At 39.6% G+C, this 24,347-nt stretch overlaps 1 protein-coding gene across 1 annotated transcript in view; it reads right to left on the bottom strand.

Annotated features, from left to right (window-relative positions):
• Nucleotides 1-4,976: 4,976 nt before the first annotated feature.
• Nucleotides 4,977-24,347, bottom strand: part of ADAMTS6 (ADAM metallopeptidase with thrombospondin type 1 motif 6) — a gene marked incomplete at both ends in the record, with an annotated part of 143,875 nt that continues 124,504 nt past the window's right edge. The window contains 5 exons of the mRNA XM_084278587.1: nt 4,977-5,086; nt 11,888-12,044; nt 13,282-13,458; nt 18,644-18,848; nt 20,961-21,090. Of these exons, the coding sequence (XP_084134713.1) occupies nt 4,977-5,086; nt 11,888-12,044; nt 13,282-13,458; nt 18,644-18,848; nt 20,961-21,090 (779 nt within the window). The remainder of the gene's footprint in view (nt 5,087-11,887; nt 12,045-13,281; nt 13,459-18,643; nt 18,849-20,960; nt 21,091-24,347) is intronic.

The raw sequence follows: 24,347 nt of genomic DNA, 5'->3' as shown, positions 1-24,347 counted from the left end.
GAACCTTGTTCTGTGGCTGACTGAGCCCTTACAAATCTGTTTGGGATTCCATCCTGATTACTGCATGCAAATGCTCTTAACACCATTCTGTCTAGTACAAAGATTAGAAGGACCACACAGAAGCAATGATCCATCCTTTCCACCTAATTGTTGTTTGTGGTGAAGGGAAGATGGCCAGATAGGGTGTCACTTCTTGCAGAATGACAGCCTCAGCTTAGTAATGGACTTCTCTTAAGACTCCTAAGATTGATGACTGACTGGCTCCAGATGAGGCTCACAGGACTCATCCAAAGTCTATTGCAGCAAAGGCCTGGATCTTAGTTCCTAGTAATAAAAAATAATAAAACAGTCAGCAAAATAGCGAAGGCCTGTTCAGCATTCTAGAGAGGATATTTAAAAGTCCTTGTGGATCTGAGAGCTTCAGAGAGAACAGGGATTTTACAGGTGAAGGAACGTTTGTGGGGTAGAGCAAAGGAAATCAGAGAAAGGAAAAGCAAGTATCTCAGGTACAGATGGTGTCCACTTCCATAAGATGTCAACTGAAAAAGTGAGATAATTATAATAGTGGGGTTGACTCCAGAAGGAAGTTTAGCTTTGGGAAACTGCATTTTAAGAGGAGTGAAGAGAATCTTGTGCACCAGGAATTCTATAGTCAGCATGGGTGATGTTAGCTTGAAGGTTGCGAAAGGTGGAAAACAGAGGGAAACACAACAGCATCCAGTTTAGCGTACCCAGTTTGTCATTATAATCCAAAACAGAGATGCTTCGGGGGGCAAAGAATAATATTCAAAACCAAGCAATAATAGGAAACCTACCAGGTAATAACCTGTAGTGTGAATGTATGAGAGAAAGTCAACAGACTTTTGGAATGACCAAGAAAACTGTTAATAGATTGTGTTATTTACTAAGACTACACCGTCTTTAACATCTGATCTGCAGGACAATAAAACTTTGTGATAGATCATAGGTTGAAATACCTGTACCTTTAAAACAGGCAATTGTTTTATGAATCCTCATTTGTAAGCAGAATGAAAAAGAATAATCAAACTCAGTGAACCTTAAATATTAGTAAATATTTCAGTCTCTCTGCCTGTAACATCTTAGTCATAACAGTAGAGTGATTATTTTCATGAAACCAGTAACCAGATTATAACTGAGAAACATTAGGACTTGGTCAGAGACTTCCAAACAAGATGTTTTTACTGTACCGAATAAGAAAAGAAGCATCTCTCAGCAACAGTGACCTAAGCACCAAGTCTTCTGAAATTACTTTCTTCTTTATATTTAAAAACATCATGGCTTCAGATAAACTTCAGATAAAACCTTAAAAGCTCAATGCAAGGACATTTTATTGTTATTGTTATTATTGATTGGTTGTTTATGAAATCATTCCAAGTAGTACAGGATATTCTTGCTGGCATTAATTTCATTCTTGATCTACATTATTGCTTAGGCTAAAATATTATCTAATAATGTACATGACCATGTTCTCGACTTCTCCTTCTCCTTACTGTTTTGCTTATATATGACAAACATCGCTGCTGCCAAGGTCAGGATTCTAGCATAACATATAGATGTTACTTGAAAGAAAACATCTCATATATATGCATCTGGCGAAGCAAACGTTAAGCATACAGAATTCTAGTGAGGGAATAGACAACTGTACCATGGGTATCATTCTTAAAAGCTGCTGTTTTATTTTACTAAATTATCTATGTTAAAAACAAATCTGTGCCTGGTGTGGAATTTCACTGCATCAAGTGTTACAATAATTTTGTTTTCATTACAAGCAGGAGAATGCATGTAGAACAAGTGTTAAGAAACATGACAATAAATTAGAATATAATTTACAAAAGCAAAATAATAAAGTAACAGTGTACCACATTAATACTGAGTATAAAATAATAAGCAACTAATCACAATAATACAAAGGTAATTTCAGTCTGTATTATTAAGGATATCTATGTGACATTCACTCCATTACAAAGTTCCTAACGAAATGGACTATTTTTTGGTGCATATACCTCGAGGGGTTAATCTCTAGATTTTTCTTTCTGATCTTTTTCAGCTGATAGTATTGCTCAGTGGAAGTACTGGCACCAGATTGATTTCTGCATCTTGTATTCTACTATTTGATTCTAGGCCTATCATATTACAGCCTATACAAATAGTCCTTTTGTCACTATTTAGGAATATAACACTATTTAGCTTAGATTATATAGATGGCTACAGTGTAGCAGCAGCAATGAACTGTGCTGTAGAAACCAATTTATTTTTTTTTAATTTTTTAAATTAGGTTTCATTTTTTCGGTGTAAATCCACATACATTCTGTGTTTTGTTCCCTTTAACAATACAAGTCAATGTTGCTCCAGGGAGTTCTTTAAATTCCAACCTCAGTGCTGTTATGTTGCAGAGTAAACATCTGACTCCCTAGTGTTCTAGCACCAGTTAAGAGAGCAAAATGTGTCTTTGGAAATACTCCTTACAATTTTAATGTTCTAAGTGAGGTAAAAAAAAAGAGGTTTTCTTTGCATATACAGAAAACCCTTTTCTTCTTAGCTGAAAAGACACATCAGCTGATCAACAAAATGATGCCCCGGAGAAAACCAGACCCTGATAAAGAAGGCCTCTTACTTAGGGAACGCCATAGCAACCCCCTTCCCTTTCATTGTATTTTTGACCTAGCCAGGGCATGCTAGCACCAAGGTGTTCTGTCAAAAGGATACAGAAAGTCAATTCACTTAACAGAGAAGGACTACATACTGCCCTTAATCCCTATGTGCAACTCCCAAAGACTGGGTATTTTTTTAATGTACTAGTGTCAGTTTTAACAAGAGTCGTTTACATGGTGATGAGAGCATCAGATAAGCATATGTGAATACACGCAAGCCAACTGAAAATGAATTCCACTGGTCACAGGCGTACTGAAGTGGAAATACTGGCAGAGGTAGCAGATGACAGGAATATGATGGTTATGAATATGTGGGCTACACAAAACCCCATGGATAGATTGTCAATATGTTGGGAGGGATTTCTTATTATGAGTTGTGTTAACAATATCTATTGTTCCATATTAATTCACATTAGTAAATAACGTGCAACTTATTTGGCTTATTATTGGTAAAATACACTGGTACACTTCAATCTCATGATATTTTGAAATTATTTTTCACTGACGAGTATTTTTTTTAAAAGTGCTATTGGAGTCAGAATTTGTAACGTTATTGTTCACACAATTTTGATTGCACTACAACAAAGGAGGCATAGATGGACAAAAAAGCACATTCATCAAGTACCGGCTGCAAATTGCAAGTGTTCAAGTACAACATATTAACATAAACAAGTACCTACTTTCTTTATCTCCTTGTTGAGTCTATTACTGAAAAGTGAAGGGGAAGAGGAGCACAACAACTTTGTTATGGTAGGTTCTTGAATGTGACTTGCCTAAGTAGTTTGGTTTCACATTTTAAAATGCAAAGTATTTGGTGAATATTAAAAATATGGTAACATGAAATAAGTGGAATATGGCAGCAGAATAGTTAAAGCATCTAACTACTAATCCAGAGGCATGAGTTTGCTCCAGTCTCATGCTGAAACTGCCCCTGGCTTTAAATATGGTACAGCTTTAAATATGTACCTATCCATTTAGGTGAAGGTGGCTAGACTTCATTCTAGCCATCCCTCTTCCAGTGTGCCTTACTTCTGAAAGTCCAGCAAGCCTCTTGGCTCAAGCACACTTTTGACTTCTTATTTCAACATAATCTAAATATCCCCATAAGTCGTTTATTCTTTGGTTGTAATCCCTGCCCACTCAGATGTGGTCTCCTGAACTGCACATTCACATACTCTTTCTTTACAAATGCCCTTATGCTATACTGTCAACGAAGGAATCCATTTTAACTTTCAGCTTTGCAAAGGATCGGTGCTGTTACACAGTAGGCTTATCTTTCACACTGGAATTCCTTGGTTTCAGAGAATCAAAAGTAACATGTAAACCAGATCTGTATGCCCACAAAGTCTTTTCTTCTTTGTGGCTAGTGTTGTAAACAAAAGTAAGCTGGGGTCAAAGTGTGAGTTCTAAGCAACCTGTATGGCAGCAGTGAAGGAGCTGGCAATACAGTCTTCACCACTGCTGGAGGCTGCCCCCTCCATGATACTGAAATACGTTCCCTTTCAGTAGAAATCTCAGATTCGCTTGTACAATGGTAAGACGGCTATAAACCTGCAATGCAGATTTCATGTCGTTTCATAGCACACCTGTTGTTTCATGCACTACTGCAGTAACTGCTGCACCTCTCACAACTAAGTCCCTCAATGTTGTTCTGTTCAGTATAGCTTTATACAGGGCTCGCAGCAGTGTTCAGGAAATATGGATTACTCCAAAGAGAATTAGGTGGAATGAAGGAAAAATATATTTTAAAAAAAAAAAATTCTCCTCCTTAAATAACATCTCCAAGCTCATTCTATAATTTAAATTGTGGTGCTGTGTTGTGAGATAAAATAGTTAACATTTTTAAGCTATGACTTAACTTTTTTTTTGATTCTTCTTTACTTCCATAGTAGACCAAGTCATAACAGCTACATTTTAAACAGTTTTAAATACAAATGGATTCAGTGTAATTGCTAAGTCCATAATAAAAATTATTTTAATGGTCCAAGGAGGTAAACAGACTATTGGATTTAGTCAAAAGAACACAAATGTTCCACAGTAAGCTATTTCTATATGTGTTGGGTGGATCTTTCCCAATTTGGCATGCCCTCCTTATACTGTGTCCAGCACTTTGGATTAATAAATCCCACTTCACAGAAGTTAAAATAATATTGAAATCCTGTCAGCTGGGGCTGACCAGTGGTTACGTTTTCCACAGGGTAATGCGTTTGCAAGGACGTCAATCTCATTCCGCTGTGTGGCTCCCCTTGATGGACACTCTTCCACAATGATAATATTAGGGCAAATTCTTGTGTTTTCTGTGGGTCAGTGCCCTTGGCAGGTCTTGCAGCACATCTGTCTGAAGTATGCTCGACTGCAGAACTTGAACTTCAGCACCAGTGGGCAATACGCCACTTTGTTCACATCTTTGCACTCTAATAATTAAGAGCATTAAAGAGAAGTCAGAGATAAAAATTTAAGTACAAAGAAAATTTGACATTTAACATGCTGAATAACATCCATCCATCCACCTACCCACCCATCCATCTTGCCCTCTTTGTTACTATTCTTTCTTGTCCAGCCTAGTGCACAAAATATATTTTAAAAAGCCATAAAAATGTTTGCAGGGCTTCTCTCCCAGACATTCAGAAGTGTGCCCACATTGTCTTGGAAGCATTATCATTTACTGGGATAAAATCACTTTGGACAGCTAGGAAATGTGAGTAATCTTTCTTACAATACATTTATAGCTTCTTTCTCAGGAGTTATTTTATCCATAAGAGGTTATCCAAAATCTAATATGATTTGCACTGTTTGGTACCATGCCTCTGCATTTGTAAGAATCCTTGAAACAGAATGTGGAGTACAACTAACAGGGATGGAGAAAACCCTACGTGTTATAAATGAAAGTGCCAACATTGTGAGTTCAGAGATGGGACTGAATAGTGGATTACACTTTAGGTTTGGTTCCACATATCCACAATTTCTTCTGTGCAGGAGGAAAAGTCATTTTTATGCGTGTAGTAGACATGTAAGAGATTTTTTTCATAGTTGCATTTTCCCTATATGCTGGGCTTACTGCCTCAGAAGCCCTTGTCATCCTGGCAGGGATGGGAGAAGAGCTCAACCATGCAGAGAAAGGATTCCTGCTTCTCCATCCCTCACAGGCTGTAAATAAAGTGAGTATCAAACAGATAAGAAAACAAAAAAAAAAAGGTTGTAGCAAAACAACCACAATCAGCATGTAGAATCATTCAGCTGCTCCTAATTGTCTTCCATCTACACAGTCTCCTACTACTGATTTTGCTCTGGCATGAGTAGTTACAGATGGCGCGTTCATGCCACAAGCAGACTGTAGTAGCACGTTACGTGTTTTAGAACTCAAATGTTGGAATGCAAAAGCAAGGCTGAACTTTGGGGCCTGTACTGGACAGTACTTCTGATAATGAGATTATGCTAGTTAAGTAGAGGCTGTGAAATTATTTAAACTTTCATTTAAATGCTTTCATCGTGTCGCAGTTTTGCACAGCTGGGTGCTGAGAGAGAGACCGGGGGCTGCAGAAATGGCTGCTGGAATGCTCTGCTGGGCCCCAAAAGTGTAAACATGAGGCAATTCAAGGCCAGAGTCGCTCTGACCAGGGCTGAGCCAATCAGAGATGGATTCACAGAGCCTCTGAGAATCACACGTAGGGAAAAAAAAACGGAAGCAGCTGCATTTTGCCACCGGAGAAGGGATGAGAAGGTGTAACAAGCTGTGGAGACAACAAGGCCAGGAAAGGGTGGGGGAGGAGGTGCCCCAGGTGCCCGAGAGAATGATGCCCCAGAAGCCCCTGAAGAAACCCATGGAAAAGGCCGAGACCCCACCTGCAGCCCGTGGAGGGGCTCCACGCTGGATGGAGCAGGTGAAGACATATAGAAGACGCGGTGACCCTACGTTGGGATAAGCCCCTGCCAGCACTTGCAGCCATGAGGAAAATCAGAGACACAGAGATGAGCAAGAGAGAGTTTTGTGTCGGAACAGGTTTGCTGAGGGAGGCTTGGAATCCCGTGGAGGACTGGGGCTGAGAGACACTGTGATAAAGAGATAAAGCCCTGTGGGAAAGGATTCACGTTGGAGAAGTTTGTGGAGGACTGTCTCCTGTGGGTGAGACCCCACAGTGCAGCAGGGGGAGGGTGTGGAATGAATCACCGTGTCCACCCCCGGCCGCCGAGAGGGAAACCAACTTGCAAGGGACCGACCGAAGCCCCCATCTCCCAGTCCCTGCCCCCCTGTGCTGCGATCGAGGAGGGAAGAAGGGAGTGAAATCGTGACTAGAGTGAAGTCTGCTTAGAAGGGAGCCGGGAGGGAGGTTAGAGGTGTTTTAAGATCTGGAAAAGGAAAACAGCTCATGAAGAAATAACCAAGAACCCCATTTTTCCCAGTCCCTGCCCAGCGAGCAGGGGAAACAAGGGACTCCCCTAAAGGGAAGTCTGCTTAGAATGGAGGGGTGGGGGGAAGGTGCTACCAAGAACCCCATTTTTCCCCAGTCCCTGCCCCCCTGTACTGCGAACAGGAGGGAAGAAGGGAGCAAAATCCTGACTAAAGTCTGCTAAGAAGGGAGTGGTGGGGGGAAAGTGTTTTAAGATCTGGTTATGTTTGTTTTAAGATCTGCTTGCACTCCTTACTCAGGTTTTCACTGTTGTTTGTAGTGTAATAAATTGGATAGTTTCTGTCTTCTTCACTCTGTGTTGAGTCTGTTTTGCCCATGTCGCTGATGACAGGATGAACTCTCCCTGTCCTTATTTTGGTTCCTGAGACTCTTAATACATATTTTCTCCCCTGTCCAACTAAGAAGGGGAGTAATAGACTGACTTTGGTGGGTGTCTGGCCTCCAGCCACGGCTAAACCACCACACATCCCAATTTTTTTATTCCACCTACCCACCTATGTACTACTTTTCTGGTTTTTAATTCTCAATTTGGAAACAGAGTTGGATGCCAGAAGACACTGAGGGTTGGTTGAAAGAGGCATATTTTTTATCAGCAACCTCACATGGTCACCATGTTTCACTGAGTTTCAAAAACTCTTCCCAAAAGAGATCAAATATCTTTCAGAAATACTTTAGGTCCTTGCGTTTATGAAGACTGTGAACACAGGAGAGACAGATGGTGAATTATAAATGAAGTGAGGAATAAAAAGGTTCACTTGTTCTCGATGAGATGTAAAAAGTTCACTCAGTCCCAAAAATATCCCTCATACACACTGGATTTAGTAAAATGCAGGTGAAGCCACTAAATGCATTTCTGCTAGAAGTGGGATTTACAATTATCCTATTTCATGTTTCTTTAAATTATTCTTCCTCTTAACTAAAACTAGACCCTGCTCAGTCAATGCCATTTGGACCGCAGTGAGACAATATTCTGGAAGTTGCCTACAATTTCTGTTTTAAAGATCAGTTTTGAAATAGATATGGTGGCTGATGAAGTAGCCTGTTCTACATAGGACTGTGGTTGAATAGAAGAGGTTTAGCAGAGCCCTTTTTGTTCCTAGTAACTACTGTTAATAAGTTGCAGTAAGCTACATGTATTAAATTCTCCCTTCCTGAACTTTATGGCTAGATCAGACAATATTATGATATTAAGTATCATGTTGCAATAATAAAATTGCAGAATGTCACTGCGCCTGCAGCTAAAGAGACTGCAAAGACATATCACACAAAACACAAAGAAAACTGAAATGACATAAAAACAGATAAAATAGTTTTGTCAGGTAATGTTTCACATGACCTTTAGCAGTCTATATTCAGCAGACACATATATACTTAAGAGAATAAAATAATTCTGAACACATTTCAAATTGTGTGCTACATACTGCCTGCAGTTCACTGTTACCCTCATGAATGGCAGCCCATCAAAACTCCATCTATAATACCAATGAAGAGTTTAAAGAAAATCAAGAGCTAAAGCAAATGTAAAGTGCAATACAATGTACTATAACTTTACTATTTTTGTATTGTCCAAATTTTGACTCTTACTTTAAGTAAACAATTTGCACTTTTCCCAAGTGCTTCTAAACTTTACCAACATGACCTGACTTACAGCAGAGTGGCTTATGCTTCCTCAGAAACATGTATGTTCCTATTTTGAGTTAGCAAAATTAAATTATCCAGATACTGCTGAATGGGTTCCACAGGCTGCAGGCGCCAGAGTTTGGCAAGTAAAGGGAATCAGGAGGTTTGCTGGGGCTTGAAGCAGGAAGGGAATCCCCTCAGCCAGTCTGACCCTGCAGTTGCTTTTCCCCCACAATGGTGCCCAAAGCAGAGGTGATGCTACTAGGTGGCATGTGGACAGTATGCAGGAGCCCTATGATGCATGCCCAAAGGGAGACCACTCCCTCAGAAACCCAAATACAGATACACAGTTCACATCCCACGACACCTGGAGAGAGACAGAAGCGAGGGTACAGGCACAGTATGCCCATTTTTAAGGCAGAAAATGTGCAAAACATGCACATTATTTTGCAAATCCAGTTTGTCCTTCTTATATTCAGTATTTAATAGCTGCTCTGAAATGTGTATAGACTAGAATATATATTTAATAAATACTTGCAAAGTATTGAAAAAATACCTCAAAGACAAAATTTTAGTCTAGTTTTGGGATAGGTCACCCTTAGTATTTCATGGATTACAGCAAGGTTCTTCTGCAAGGATGTAGATATTTTACACTGTTAAATGAACTTTGACAGTGTATTTACATTTGAACCATTTGAGGCACTTAACTACTTACAAATAACCAGTGGTTTCCCGTAAATACCGTCAGTGTGAGATGTAAGAAAAAAGTGGGATGTTTGGAACTGCATCTATCAGAAGAGATCGTTCCCCCCAACTCTTCCTAACTGAAGTAACGAGGCTGCATGGCTGTCAGTGAGGAGCTGGCTCACGCCTGGCCCGCTCAGAGCGCAGGCCAAAGAGCTTAAGTCCACCTGGAATACTTTGTAAGTGATTTTCAACATTTTCTATTTGTGGATTCCAGAAATTTTCCAGTGAAGGTGCAGGTCCCTGAAAAACACTATTACCAACAGGCTTACTTCTCATAATTAGCCTGCATGGTTCCATGGCCACCCAGTGTACGCAGATCACACACAGAAATGCCCTGACTGTATTTGTCTATAGGAGATTTGCATATTTTCCTGATAATATTAAATAATTACTAATGTAACAGCTATAAATAGCAAAATGACCTTGTCATTTTGTAATTAAGAGGTGACTGGGGCTAAATTATGCCCACTTATAAGTACTTTATTACCTTCCTTACTTTGGGAAAATGTCAACATCTGTGATTGGCAATAAATATCATTTAGCTTTTGAGCTTTAAAGGGCAGGAAGTTTTCTAGATTGATAATGATCATGTAGAGTAATTTAAAGCACTTAACATAAAAGTGAGATTTAAAATAAACAAGGAAACTTCAATTATGAAGATGTTTTTCCAATGCTGATATGGGATTATAAACTTCTGTTTAAAATGAAAACTATGAAGCAGTAAATACAGTGCTCACGTACTGAATCTGCGTATTTCTTGGAAGATTTTAGTATGCTTCCATGCCATATCACAGGCATCTCCACCTGACAGACTTTTATGACATCTTTGAATCTATGGCACAAACCCGAATGGATAAAGTAGGTGTTGAAAGAAAAACAAATCAGGGTAGACTGTAGCATAAATTTGTCTGTTTTCTCCAATTTAAAATCAGATAATTTGTTCCACATAAAGAGGACATTAAATTCCAATGTCACAGGAGAACCTGTGTATAAGATACTCCGTTATATATAATGCACAGACAACAGTTTGTTAAAAGGAGCAGTATTAGTGACATTCAGGCCAAGTACTCAAAATCTAGGGAATACAAAAAATAAGGGAATAACTGCTTTAAAATAATTATAATCCTCCTTGATTTCTGGATACATTACCCTACGTTGGGATAAGCCCCTGCCAGCACTTGCAGCCATGAGGAAAATCAGAGAAACAGAGATGGGCAAGAGAGAGTTTTGCGTCGGAACAGGTTTGCTGAGGGAGGCTTGGAATCCCGTGGAGGACTGGGGCTGAGAGACAATGTGAAAGGATTCACGTTGGAGAAGTTTGTGGAGGACTGTCTCCTGTGGGTGAGACCCCACAGTGCAGCAGGGGGAGGGTGTGGAATGAATCGCCGTCCCCTCCCCGCTGCCGAGAGGGAAACCAACTTGCAAGGGACTGACCGAAGCCCCCATCTCCCAGTCCCTGCCCCCCTGTGCTGCGATCGAGGAGGGAAGAAGGGAGTGAAATCATGACTAGAGTGATGTCTGCTTAGAAGGGAGCCGGGAGGGAGGTTAGAGGTGTTTTAAGATCTGGAAAAGGAAAACAGCTCATGAAGAAATAACCAAGAACCCCATTTTTCCCAGTCCCTGCCCCCCTGTACAACGAGCAGGGGAAACAAGGGAGCAAAATCATGGCTAAAGGGAAGTCTGCTTAGAATGGAGGGGTGGGGGAAAGGTGCTACCGAGAACCCCATTTTCCCCAGTCCCTGCCCCCCTGTACTGCAAACAGGAGGGAAGAAGGGAGCAAAATCCTGACTAAAGTCTGCTAAGAAGGGAGTGGTGGGGGGAAAGTGTTTTAAGATCTGGTTGTGTTTGTTTTAAGATCTGCTCGCGCTCCTGACTCCGTTTTCCACTGTTGTTTGTAGTGTAGTGTAAGAAAGTGTTAAAAAAAGGTAGTTTCAGTCTTCTTCACTGTGTGTTTAGTCTGTTTTGCCCACGTCACTGATGACAGGATGATCTCTCCCTGTCCTTATTTTGGCTCCTGAAACTCTTAATACATATTTTCTCCCCTGTCCAACTAAGAAGGGGAGTAATAGACTGACTTTGGTGGGCATCTGGCCTCCAGCCATGGCTAAACCACTACAGTATCATATTCCCTCTGCTATTATGGACACTTCCATTGAGCCAATACAGAGAATGGAAAAATGAATGACACAAACCAATAGTGGTTTCTCCATGACTTTGACTATATATATTTTAGCGTTTCTTAAGCAAAGAAGCTGTATTTAGGTTTTTACTTACTTTACCTTTAAACTATAATGACTGATTACAAAATATTTCTTAAAAAATTTAGCTCACAGTCTGAGAGATGATGTGATACAGACTTCAGCTAGTAATTAGTGCTGTAATAATGACCATGTCACTTTACTCATTCCAGAATAAACCATGTTATGATGGCAAACTTACCTTCTGTGTTGGAAATGGGAGTACTGTCACATTTGCTTTCACACTGCTGCATTGATGGAGGTCTAAGTGTTTCTGGACACTCACTGGATGCTTGTCCAGTGTATGAGAGGCATTGTACTGTTCTCATCTGCTGCCCAAGACCACACTGTGCAGAACACTAAAAATAAGATTAAAAAAGTAAAATTACTTGGATCCAATTTATAAATATGAACAAGATAACAGGGAAGCAATCAGGAAGACCACACATGCACTTAAAGATCAGAGAGTTCTGAAGAGACTTGGTTAATGCAGAAGAAAATAGTTTCATAAATTAGTTTAGAATTTTTCTTTTTTGACAGTCTATGTGAGCACTAGTCTTTCAAAGAAAATGTAACACAATGCAATGTTTGTTCCCTGAGGAGTTCAGACTTGAGTTATAAGAATATAATTTACACTACTTTATCTATCATGTGTAAATGCATCTTCTCAAGAGAGAAAGAACCACTTTAGAATCAAGAAGAAAAAACAAGGACAATAAGACTTTTAACTTTTAAAGAAAAAAGGAACTAAAACCTAAACTTTGTTGTATCAAAACATTTTTCAATTTCTGTAAATAAATAGTGGTTTTAGTACAGTATTAATTTATGATAAATGTGCATCTGAACAAATACCATAAAAAAAGCTGATTAGACCATGTTACTATGAATAATTGTCCCCTGGTTAGTAAGCTAAAGTGTTTTATTTTCATTAGTGACAAATTAGTCAACAAATTTAGAAACTGAAACATCCATTAATTATTTTTAAAACAGGCCATTAATTGAGATTCAAAACCATAAATAACTATGAAAACTCGGTAGATCAGATTTAGAAACACTGTGCAACAGCAGCACAGCCTCTCTTGTAACAATTTATCTCTTTGTTAATTTGACATATTTCATATGAAATTATACAGATCTAAAAGTTTCTTTGGCATGTATAAATACACATATATGTATGTGTGCATTTATGGGGTGTGTATGTGTGTGTATGTACATACACTACTGAAATAGAAATGGGCTTTGTATATTCATCGTGTTTCTCAGGGAATCTATATGTGTTATATAAACACTGAACCTTGTAACACTGCTGTATCCCAAAACACCCTTCCAAAAAAAAGTAATGAATGCAGACTTCTTAATTTTTTAATAAATGCATACAGAAACTCATCCAGTAGAAACAAGATTTCTGTTAGCAAATCCTTTCTAGTTCAGCAGACAACTGTCATTCAGTATCACATTTCAATCTGAGACAAATGGGAGAAGCTTTTTTTCAGTTGCAGGAACCATCTCCTAGCCATTGCCAGCAAAGTTTTATTCTTAGAAGGTTCTAATGTGTAGGTACCTAACAGCAATAAATACTTATATGAAGTATCTTACCTGTCCCCAGTCTCCAGTAACCCAGCGAGGAGGAGGACATCGACCTAAACTACAGCGGATGCGGACCGGCGGCTTGCTTTCCTCTTGGCATTGCGCGGCTGGGAAAGTTTTTAGAAGATCGCTGCTCTTGCATAGAACAATTCGATGTTTGAATCCTGGGCCACACTTTGGTGTGCACTGGAAAAAACATTGATATAAATAATGAAAACATCTGTGAAAAGTCAATACAAGTGTCAGAAATGTTATTATGGAGAACAGGAGCATACATTTATGGTCTTCAAATTAATTGTAATCAAAATTTTCCACAAGACAATAATGATCGGTTAAAATGTTTACAAACCGAACAAGCTGATTGAGGATTGCTTTAGTAAGTTCAAGGAGTTTTTTAGAGTTTTAACTAGATAAAAGTAGATAGATATACCTTTGTCAATTATATATTTAGGCTGCTGTGTTACTATCTAGTTTTATAGACATGAGCCTGTAGATTAGGTTTAAAAAAAGGTCTGTCACATGTAGTACTACTATCAAGCAAAGTTGAGTGTACATTTCAGAAATTAAGAGTAGAATTCTCTGGTTTTATTACACAGTCTTTCTCCACCTCACCGACTGCTGAGCTACGAATCCCACAGAAATCAGACTATTCAGATAGAAATACTGCACTTTGCCTACAAGTTTTTCTCTCCTATTTAATTCTTTTTTCACATGCGTCTTGTTTTTCCTTCTTTCATGACTTCTCTGCTCATTCCAACAGCAGGCAGATAAAAAACTGGTCTGCTTTGGTCCCACTCACCTTTCTCCTTCCTTTTTGCTACTGACTATTAGCTGTCATTATTTTAGCACAACTGCAGAATAGCGAAGAGGCAAGTGATAATAAAATTAAAATTCAAGTCCCACCCCAGATCAGTCCCTCTAACATCCCATCAAGAGATTTTGCAAGCATAGTTTTAGAATTCCCTACTGCCATGTTAACTGTTATCCCATATGCATACCTGCAGTATTTGGAACAGAATCAGTTTCTGAGAGTATACATACAGATTTTGCTAAACCTGTCAAGAGAGGAACTGCCTTTCATGTAAAAGCAGCTGCAAAGACAAAAAGTTATCTGGGACATAATACTATGTGGAACCAAAGCAATATTCAGTACGTCACACACCAAAGGACTTCCACACATCCAAACCAGGTCAGTATGTAACTGGGGAAAGGAAGAAAAAACACTTAGATTGATTAAAAAAAAAAACAAAACTTGAGTGATCCAAACTTCTGTGTTGTACGCTTAATCCTGAAGCATCTCTGCACACACTACAATAAGTTTTAGAACAGTCCCATAGTACTATGTACAGTATCAATATTCCCTACACATATGCAAGGGGGGGGGGTGTGTGTGTATGTGTATGTACACACCTCAAAACAAGATCTTTAAGGAAATCTCTCAGTGGGAGCCATCTAAGCTAGTCATTACAGAACAACAGGTTTATCCTAAATCTTATCTCCACTTCAATTTAGAAACTTACAGAGATGGGTCCTCCATTTGGAGTTTATAAACCAGAACTGCAGAATAGGTATACAATCAACTTCCTTAAAATTCAAAGTTTCCCTCTTCTATCCTTTACTATCAAGTGCATTCTTATCAACAGTAGTTCAGGGTTCAGAATTCTGATACAGTATTGACAGGTTCCATCATCCTCATACCAAAGGATTTTTAATCCCAAATCTTGTGTACCTTAGCTACTAGAAAACTAGGGGAAGGAGGGAAGTAAGAGAAGAAAGATGTCTCTTTCTCTGGCTAAACTGCAAGAAAGAATATTAATCACTGAGACCAAAATAAGAATAACAGTTATGTGAAGTCTTCAGTATCATGATGGGATAGATGAGTGGACAGTGAGATGGGTTGAGAACTGGCTGTCAGACCGAGCCAGGGGGTGGTGATTCATGGAGCAGAATCTGACTGGAGACCTGTTACTAGTGGTGTTCCCCAGGGCTCGGTGTTGGGTCCAGTCCTGTTTAATATCTTCATTGACGACCTTGATGAGGGAATAGCATCCACCCTCAGCAAGTACACCAATGATACAAAGCTCGGAGGAGTGGCTGACATGCAGGAACACTGCGCTGCCATCCAGAGAGACCTGGACAGGCTGGAGAGCTGGGCAGGGAGAAACCGGATGAAGTTCAACAAAAGCACCTGGGAATGAATAACCGCTTGTATCACTACAGACTGGGGGATGACCTGCTGGAGAAGAGCTCAGTGGAGAAGGTCCTGGGGGTCCTGGTTGATGACAGGTTGGCCATGAGCCAGCAGTGTGTCCTGGTGGCTAAGAGACCCAATGGGATCCTAGGGTACATCCGGAGGAGTGTAGCCAGCAGGTCAAAGGAGGTGATCCTCCCCCTCTACTCTGCCCTGGTCAGGCCCCACCTGGAGTATTGTGTCCAGTTCTGGGCTCCCTGGTATAAAAAGGACAGGGATCTCCTGAAGAGAGTCCAAAGAAGGGCTAAGAAGATGATTAAGATGCCTGGAGCATCTGCCCTATGAGGAAAGGCTGAGTAAGTTGGGACTGTTCAGCCTTGAGAAGACCAAGGGCTGATCTAATTAATGTCTGTAAGTATCTTAAGCATGGAATGCAGGGGGAACTAGCCATCCCCTTTTCAGTGGTCTGTGGAGACAGGACAAGGGGCAATGGCTGCAAGTTGGAGCACAGGAAGTTCCGCACCAACATGCGGAAGAACTTTTTCACAGTGAGGGTGACAGACCCCTGGGACAGGCTGCCCAGGGGGGTGGTGGAGTCTCCATCTCTGGAGATATTCAAGACCTGCCTGGACGCCTATCTGAGTGATATATCCTAGGGAGCTGCTTTGGCAGGGGGGTTGGACCCGATGATCTCTTGAGGTCCTTTCCAACCCCTACAATTCCATGATTCTGTGATTCTATGATCATGTCTCCTCAGTTCTAGTCCAAATTCCATGGGATGTTGGCATGTTATTTTCTCCTTCAAATATATCATGTAAAATGCATGTCTTTAAAGCAGGAACTAGTAGCAAGTGCCCCTTCCTATCTGAATGCCTAGAAATCACTTGCACTCCATCTCTTCTAAGCGACTCAGCACTCTGTCAAAAACAAGCAGAGATGTCAAGCTTGAAGGGACCTTGACAAAAATGTCAAAACCCAATGTGCCCATGCTGTTTCATAATCTCTAGAATTTGTTCACAAACAAGCAAGAGTTTGAAGATCAATGTCTGAGTTAAGATGAATGCATTTGCTAGTCCTGATTGAAGACATGTTCTTTCCTATGTCTAACGGCCATCTGCGAAAAAGCTTCTTTCAGTTACTGGTACCAGAAGAAAACAAAGTCCCTTTAAGGAAACCACTTGTTTTGAGTCACAGTTGAAATTCCACTAAAAAAGACTGACTACACCCAGTCCCCGGAAGTGATGTAAGAAAATAGGTTGCCTACAATAATACTGAATCACCAAAATAAAAAGCATCAGTAGAATTTAAGAAAAAAATGTGTCACCAAAGCAAATGGAAGACAAAATACCCAGACTAACAAAAACAGGAGAAGTGTCTTCCATTACTGAATGCTTCTAGAATTTCTGACTCAGTGAAGTCACAACTGATAAATCATTGTCTGATAAGACTCTCATCAAGATATCCTTAGATTACTTCTTGTTAGTTTATTTTATTATCTAGAAAAATATAAAAGAGGTAATTTACAATAGGCAGAAAAATTCAGTCAAGGCTCAACTATTTTAAAGTGTGACAAATTTTATCGTAAAATTAATGTAACCTGAGGATGACTACATTCCACTGGACAAGACACTGGTATTAATTACTATTTGATAAAAGCACTTTTGCGTTGCCCTAAGGGCTTTAATCTCTGGCATGGAACTAAAACATTAGAACACTTGCAATTTCAAGATTGAAATTTCAGGAATAATTTTCCAAGAAGCAGTGAGACAATCCCCCCCCCTCCTCCCCGATTAATTTATTTTAACACATAGTTAAACCAATTGTTGCAGTTTGGCGTAGCTGCGCTGCCGAGATGGCTTCTGCAAGAAGCAGCTAGAAGCTCTCTGCAGTCCCCAGACTGTAAATATCGGCCAATTCAAGGCCAGAGTTGCAGCTGACCAAGGCCGAGCCACTTGGCGATGGTCACAGTGCCTCTGTGAATCACATTTAGGAGAAAAAAAAACACAGGCTGAATTTTGCCACCAGAAAAGGGAGTAAGAACATATAACAAGCTGTGTGTACACCAAAGCCAGGGAAGAAGAAGGGGTGCTGGGTGGAGGAATGAGGCACTCTGCATGCCGGAGAGAGAGATGCCCCTGCAGCCTGTGGAGAAGACCACGGTGGAGCGGGTGTCCCCTCGCAGCCCATGAATAAGGACGGGGAGCAGAGACCATCTACAGCCTGTGAAGAGATTGATCGATGCCACAGCAGGTTTGCCGGGGGACTTGTGACTCTGTGGGGGACCAGGCTGGAGCAGTCTGGGACCTAAGGTCAGCATCCCATGGAAGGGAACCCAGCTGAGAGGCCTGTGGTGAGGAGATGACTCCCCGATAGAGAGGACTCACTCTGGAGAAGTTTGTGGTGGACTGTCTCCCATGGGTGGGACTCCACGATGCCACACAGGAAGTGTGTGTATGTGGAATGCCACCCCCAGCTAAGAAGGGAAACAACTCAGGAGGAACAGACTGAAAACCCACATTCCCTGTTCCCTGCGCCTCCCTGCGCCATGATGCATGGGAAGAAGGAAGCAAATTTATGATTAAAGTCTGCGAAGAAGTGAGGGGTGGGGGGAAGTCGAAGTATTAAGATCTGGAGAAGGAAAGTAGCTTGTAAGGAATTGACCGGAACCCCACTCCCCACTCCCCATTCCCTGCCCTTCCCTGAACCATATTGGGGGGGGAAGAAGAGAGTAAAAGTGTGAATGAAGTTAAGTCTGCTAAGAAGGGAGCCGGGGGGAAGGTGCTTTAAGACCTGTCCACACTTCTCATTACCCGACTCTGGTTCACTGGGTGTGTAGCTGCAGTATAATAAATTTCTTTTCTTTTCTTTACTCTGTGTTCAGTCTGTTTTGCCTATGACACTAACTGCAGAGTGATCCCTCTGTCCTTATCTCGAATCCTAAGCCTCTGGATATATATTTTCTCCCCTTTTTGACTGAAAAGGGGAGTGAGAGAGCAGCTTTGGTGGGTATCTGGCCTCTAGCCAGGGCCAAACCACCACACCAATATATGATTGGTGAAATATATATGCATCCATATATGATACAGCTACATTTGACGGCGAGGACACAGACATGGAGACTCAGGAAATCCTAACTTGTCTCCACTATTACCAATGAGCTAGCATAGCAAAATTTCTTACTTCTGACCAGTCCAAAGCAACCCACTGTGGGGGGCAGGACTGATTGTTACAGGGTTCTTTTTCAATGGGCCGGTGCGTTAAACAGTTGGTATTGTCCAGTGTCTCCTCCTCAGAAGGTCCAATCTTTCTGATACAGAGAACTGTTCGTGAACGCATTCCTCCATCACAGGTCTTACTGCATTCTGACCAATCCCCTATAAACCATCTGGAAAGAAAAAGTTAGGAGACTCAGCTAATGCATTTCAGAAACAGTGTGCCTAATTGCATAAACCCAGAATCCAGATAGTTTAAATTACAAAATCTAAATCATTGTTAACCATATACATATTCATAGTGAAATACAGTAGAAAGTTATGGGGCTTTTAACAGAACATTTTAATTTATGCCTCACTGCAATAATATCTTCCAATAATAATACTACTCTTTATTTTCTAGAGCAGCAAGTTCCAGCCTAGGCTACAGTAGTTAGAAAGGAGTGTTGAGCCTGACAGAACTGTAACTATTTAAGTAGATTTGTACTGGATTTGCCTGAAATTACTTCTCTGAAAGTGGTTTGCAACTGGAAATGTTTGTGAACCACTGCTGTAAGGTTGTGGCACCTCTGGTATCATTACAAGAAAATAATTTTACTTCAAAATCAGGCTTTCTTAGAGTCAATTCTGATTATGAAACACTTGTCAATGTTTTAATAAAAGGCTATACTGAAATGCAAAATATTCTTAAAGTAAGATATAATTTGTTGAAATCAGCAACTTTAGAAGTTAGTTATTGTAGTAACAAACAAAGTCTCTGATGCTGCGCAGGGACATCAAGTATAATGTAATTGGGATCCAGTTAGAAAAGTTTTGGTATACATTACCAGGAAAGTGGAATTGTATTAATTAAAAAAGGAAATGTTTGATTATCCTATGTGAAGTGTAAGTCTTACTGGGTGGTAAATCTTCCAGCCAAAATTTAGGGTGATTACAGGCATATTAAATAATGTTATCCAAACAGAATCCAAGTGTGTATCTGCAGGGTAAACATATATTTACAGACAGATTGTGGGGACAACGAATAAGATCTACTTTAGATGTGTTTGTGAGTCATTGTATTCGCATTCAAATATAGTCAAGGTGAGAGCACCGAATAATTTCACTTCAGTTTATATCAAATGAATATGGGGGACTAAGTGTAAGGGATACAGGGAGAGTAAGTGTAGGAGACACTTCTGCTACCCTGCAACCAGTCACCACACCAGGAAAGCAGCTGGTATTCTAGAAATAAACTGGCTTTATGAAGACCTGTTGGCATTCTAACGCGTTACAGTCTTGTTTCATTCCTCCCAGTGTGATTCATGCTACACTTTTACAGTTTCTAAAAGACATTTAAAAGAAACCACAGTATTTCTTTATTGTGCAACATTTACATTTAATCAGCATATATGATTTTCAAGATCAATCAGAATAAAGCTACAGATTACCACCAAACTTTAACCAGAGTTTTTTCTATAACTTTTGCCTCAAAATCTAAGAAGGAGCTGTTGTGCATATGCTGAAATTATTTTCTAGTGCAAAACATCACAAGTGCTTCTAAACAGCCTTTTTAGTAAGATTCAGCCATGCTGTAAGTCCTCGCCAAATTTCCTTTTTGAATAAATGAGCTGCTGTGTTTTTAATTATCTTTTCAATATACAGCACAGAGCTATCTTTAAAAATAAATAGATCTAACCAAGTAGGCACCTCATCTTAAAGGCACACAGCATTACTGTACAACATTGAGTATCCCAGAGAGAAAGTTGTTTCACAAAACTATTATCAATAAATGGTTTGGTTAACTAAGCAGTTTCTGTGTTTGCCATTTCTCATGTGAGCAGTTCAACACGAATTTTAACAAAATATACTTAAAAAGATGCCAAGCATTTAGCATGTAATATAAATATCTATGGCTAAGTTAGTCTCACATCAAGATTTTTCTGTTGTCACTGCCTTAAGAATGGCCCCCAGTTCTACTTTGAGCACTATTCGCATCTCACACACCCTAAAAACCTGGTTTGCTAGTATCTTTTAGTGTACAGTGTCTGAGCTGCTTTGCATAGTTTAAACATTACTGCTCCTCAGGCAAATCAGGCCTCTCATAGGTCAAAGTATGAAGTTTCCACAACTGATTTCAAAGGAACAGGAAACCATAACCAACCAACCACAAACAAATACCCTGTTTGATAGGACAGAACCCTGCTGCTAGATCAGAATTTTATACTCAACCAGATTTATTATAGATAACAAAAACCTTTCTATTTATGCAAAACACGCTTCCATCTTAGTGATTAATGACTTACTCAGGTGGGCATGGCTCAGTGTTGCAGGCTCTTTGGTTTTCTGGAGGCTTACTGTCAGGGTCACAGTAATTGTTTTGTACAATGGAGTTGTCATCCAGCCTTTTACACACCATCTCTTGTTTCTGCATACCTTGGGATGGAATGGAATACCATTAATTAATGATTTTTTGGTCTTCTACTGGTTGAGTAAAAGTGTATTTCACCTTTTGATTATTAATCCTACCATCCCACTTCAACTGGCTGAATGCTGGAGGAGTCTGAATTGCAATTAACTGAACGCCCCCAATCACAATAAATCTTTCTTTTTCCTTCAATTTTAGGCCACCCCAGTGAGAGAGGATTTGAAATTGCTGTTGTTTTCTAAAACAAAGGGAATATATTTATAGATTTACTAACACATTGATTTTATTTGTATATTGCACAAAATCCATTTTCTGTCTACCCTCCTGTCTGAGTAAAAGACACTTAAATTTCCAAAGAAAACATGACCAAATAGAATGTGGTCACGCTTCAATGCAGAATTATTGTTCATATGCTCTGGTTTAAAATAAACCAGCAATACTGGGAAACAGTGTTGCATTTTTATACATGTCATCCTATAAACATTTTCTTAATTAAAATGATAGAAGTATTATTCATTCTGAAAGATGTAGTTTGTCTCTGTGAATGCTCATCTGGTCTGGCACTCCCAGCTCTTCTTTCACTGTTAACCAACAACAGGGCAGTTTAGAATTGATTATTATTTCCAAAACATAATGACATATCATTGCCAGAGCAACATCGTAAGGTAGCATACTAGACGTATTTTCTGATTTTTAAAAAACAGGATCTAAAGAAAGGCAGTAAAGGACCACTGGTATGACAACAGTGCAGCTCAGAGTATTGCAAATAGTAGACATAGCCTTCTCCTCTCTTTTTAGAACAAGCTGTATGATGCTTCCTAGCATAAAAGGACTCTGAATCTGCAATACATATGCAGTTCTTACTGAACATAAGTAGTCATAGTACCAAAATAGTGGCATTTTTTGTATGATAACAGTTGAAAAGCACTGAATCTTTCTTAAAAACAGAAGCCAAATATGTAACTTTTTCCAAAATGTGAATTGCATGCAAACAGGGATTAAAAGACCCTGGCTTCAAACATTTGCCAACTTTACTTTATAGCCCTCTCTTCATATTACAAGAAGTTTTTTATAGGAGGTAGACATGCAGTAATAAAATTAATTATGTAAATATGTTTTTCAGACACTCAACATCCCACTATAAACACGGGATTTCATTCACCAAATATTTGTTGTCCTTTTGCTCATTTTAAACAAGCTAAATCACTTACCTTGTAATTGCTTCTTTTTTTATTCATTATGGACAAGATTCAGATCTCCTACTTTGGTTCCTAAAACGTGATCTATTCAGAATTCAGGTATTTAATTCCAAAAGTCAGTCAAGCCTAGCTTTGGATGCCTGAAGTTTGGCTCACAAAGGATCTTGGTTGGTTATGAACAGAAGTCACCCACTCCACAAAGAGAAGCATATGAAATGTCTTCATGAAATTGTGTGCAAAGGACATGGGGAAAATGGTAGCCTCCTTTTTCACGAGTCTTGAGAATGGCACACACTCACTCATGAGGCTGCAGATGCAGAAATACAATCCCTTCTCACCCTGAGCGGATTTTAAATTCCCATGAGAACACTGTAACTTCTGTGACTTACTGGTTAGTTTAGCTAAGATGGCAAGACTGTGGTTTCTAGCCTGTAGATGATTTCTAGTTTTTAGTCAATTACAGTCATATGGCAAATGTCAAAACCATCTTGACAGCAAGGATGAAAATCCATACCTGCGTATGGCAGATGAAAGACTTATTTTCTGGAGACAGATTAAACCCCTTTCTTGTCTTCCTGAAATAGGCCCCATGAATTTTGCATCCCTGGCTGCACTGTGGAACAGAATGCTTATTAAAAAACTCTTCCCTTTCCCTGCCCTTTTAGACTACTCCACTTTCTGCAGCACACAGTTAAAAGTACTCTTTGGAGATGTACTACCAGCTGAAATGTCTTCATTCTGCCATAGAGAACTGCTGCTTAATTAACTGTTGTGAATTCCTGAAAAACATGGGTATTATGCATCATGAAAAAAAAAAAGCCCCTTTTTGCTCTCAGGAAAACCTGGCAGTATGAATCCTAAGCACATAAAAATGTATGTGTCCTTAATTCTACCGTTTATGTTCCCGATAAGTAGGAGTGGAGTTAGATGCATCGCTCAATGTGCCGCTCTGTACAGGATGCCTGTTTAGCAGGTGAGAACTTTGTATCAACCCTCAAAATCATGATAAAACACTCCTTACCTCACCTCACCTCAAAAATCATTAACTAAGTTGAGACCAGAAATACCTAATGCTGGAGTCTTCAACTGTACTGCAGTACCTAAATCCAGAGCCTGGAGCTTTGCTGTTGGGATATCTCTTTTTTTCATTAGAGCCACACATTATCTTCACAAAGTAGGCACTTCACTCCAGGTTGTAAGACATCTTGCATCTCAGGTTAACCATAAACATCAAAATAATTTAAAAAGTTTTTCATATTTGAGAAAGATGCTGGTCGATGTAAGACATATGTATTACAAGTGAGCACAGTACACAAATCGGCTTCTTCCATTTGCTTTTTTTCTGCATGTATCTGGATGCCACATTAGATAACAGCAGGTACCACTAAAAGGCACAGAAGGCTCCCAAAGTGTTTTCCAAGTGTATCCTTCATACACAAATAAGTTAAAAAGAAAATACCATTTCTGAACAGTATTCCACCTGCATTTTCTTGCTAATTTTCAATTTATGTTTGGGGGGAAAAAAAATTGCTCAAAAATAGGCCCACTTGAAATGGAGGAACAACCCAAATCACTAGCATGGGAGACCCTTAATGGCTTGAAGTACAAGTCTCTACAGCTGTTGTTTCACTGTATTCCATCTTTATCCATCAGGTATCAAAGATTTTAGAGCTTCATATGAAGATGTTCCATATATAGCACTTTCACCACGTGGTATTTCAATTACATGAAATGATGTAAAGCTGAAATTCAATGAGATTTTGTACTAAAAAGGTAACTAAATAACCCTGGAACACAGGAACCTGGAACAGGGACATCCCTCTATTGCTGGGAACCGCTCTTTGTAACCCCTTTTACAAACTGATCAAGCTCCACTTTAAGCTCAGGTACATTTTTGCTTCTCTGAACTTCACACCTGTTGCTATTATAAACATTCCAGTTTCCATTAATTGCCAATGTGGGTTTTTTAAAAATAAAAACCAGTCTTTCAGTTTGAGAAAATTTATTGTGTTAATCAAGTCCACTCTTGCAGTCTCAGTGTTGTTAAGACATACTATTCCTTTACT

Source organism: Gallinula chloropus (assembly GCF_964237585.1).
Source record: "Gallinula chloropus genome assembly, chromosome: Z".
NCBI classification, from domain to species: domain Eukaryota; kingdom Metazoa; phylum Chordata; class Aves; order Gruiformes; family Rallidae; genus Gallinula; species Gallinula chloropus.
This window is presented reverse-complemented; position numbering and strand designations above follow the sequence as displayed.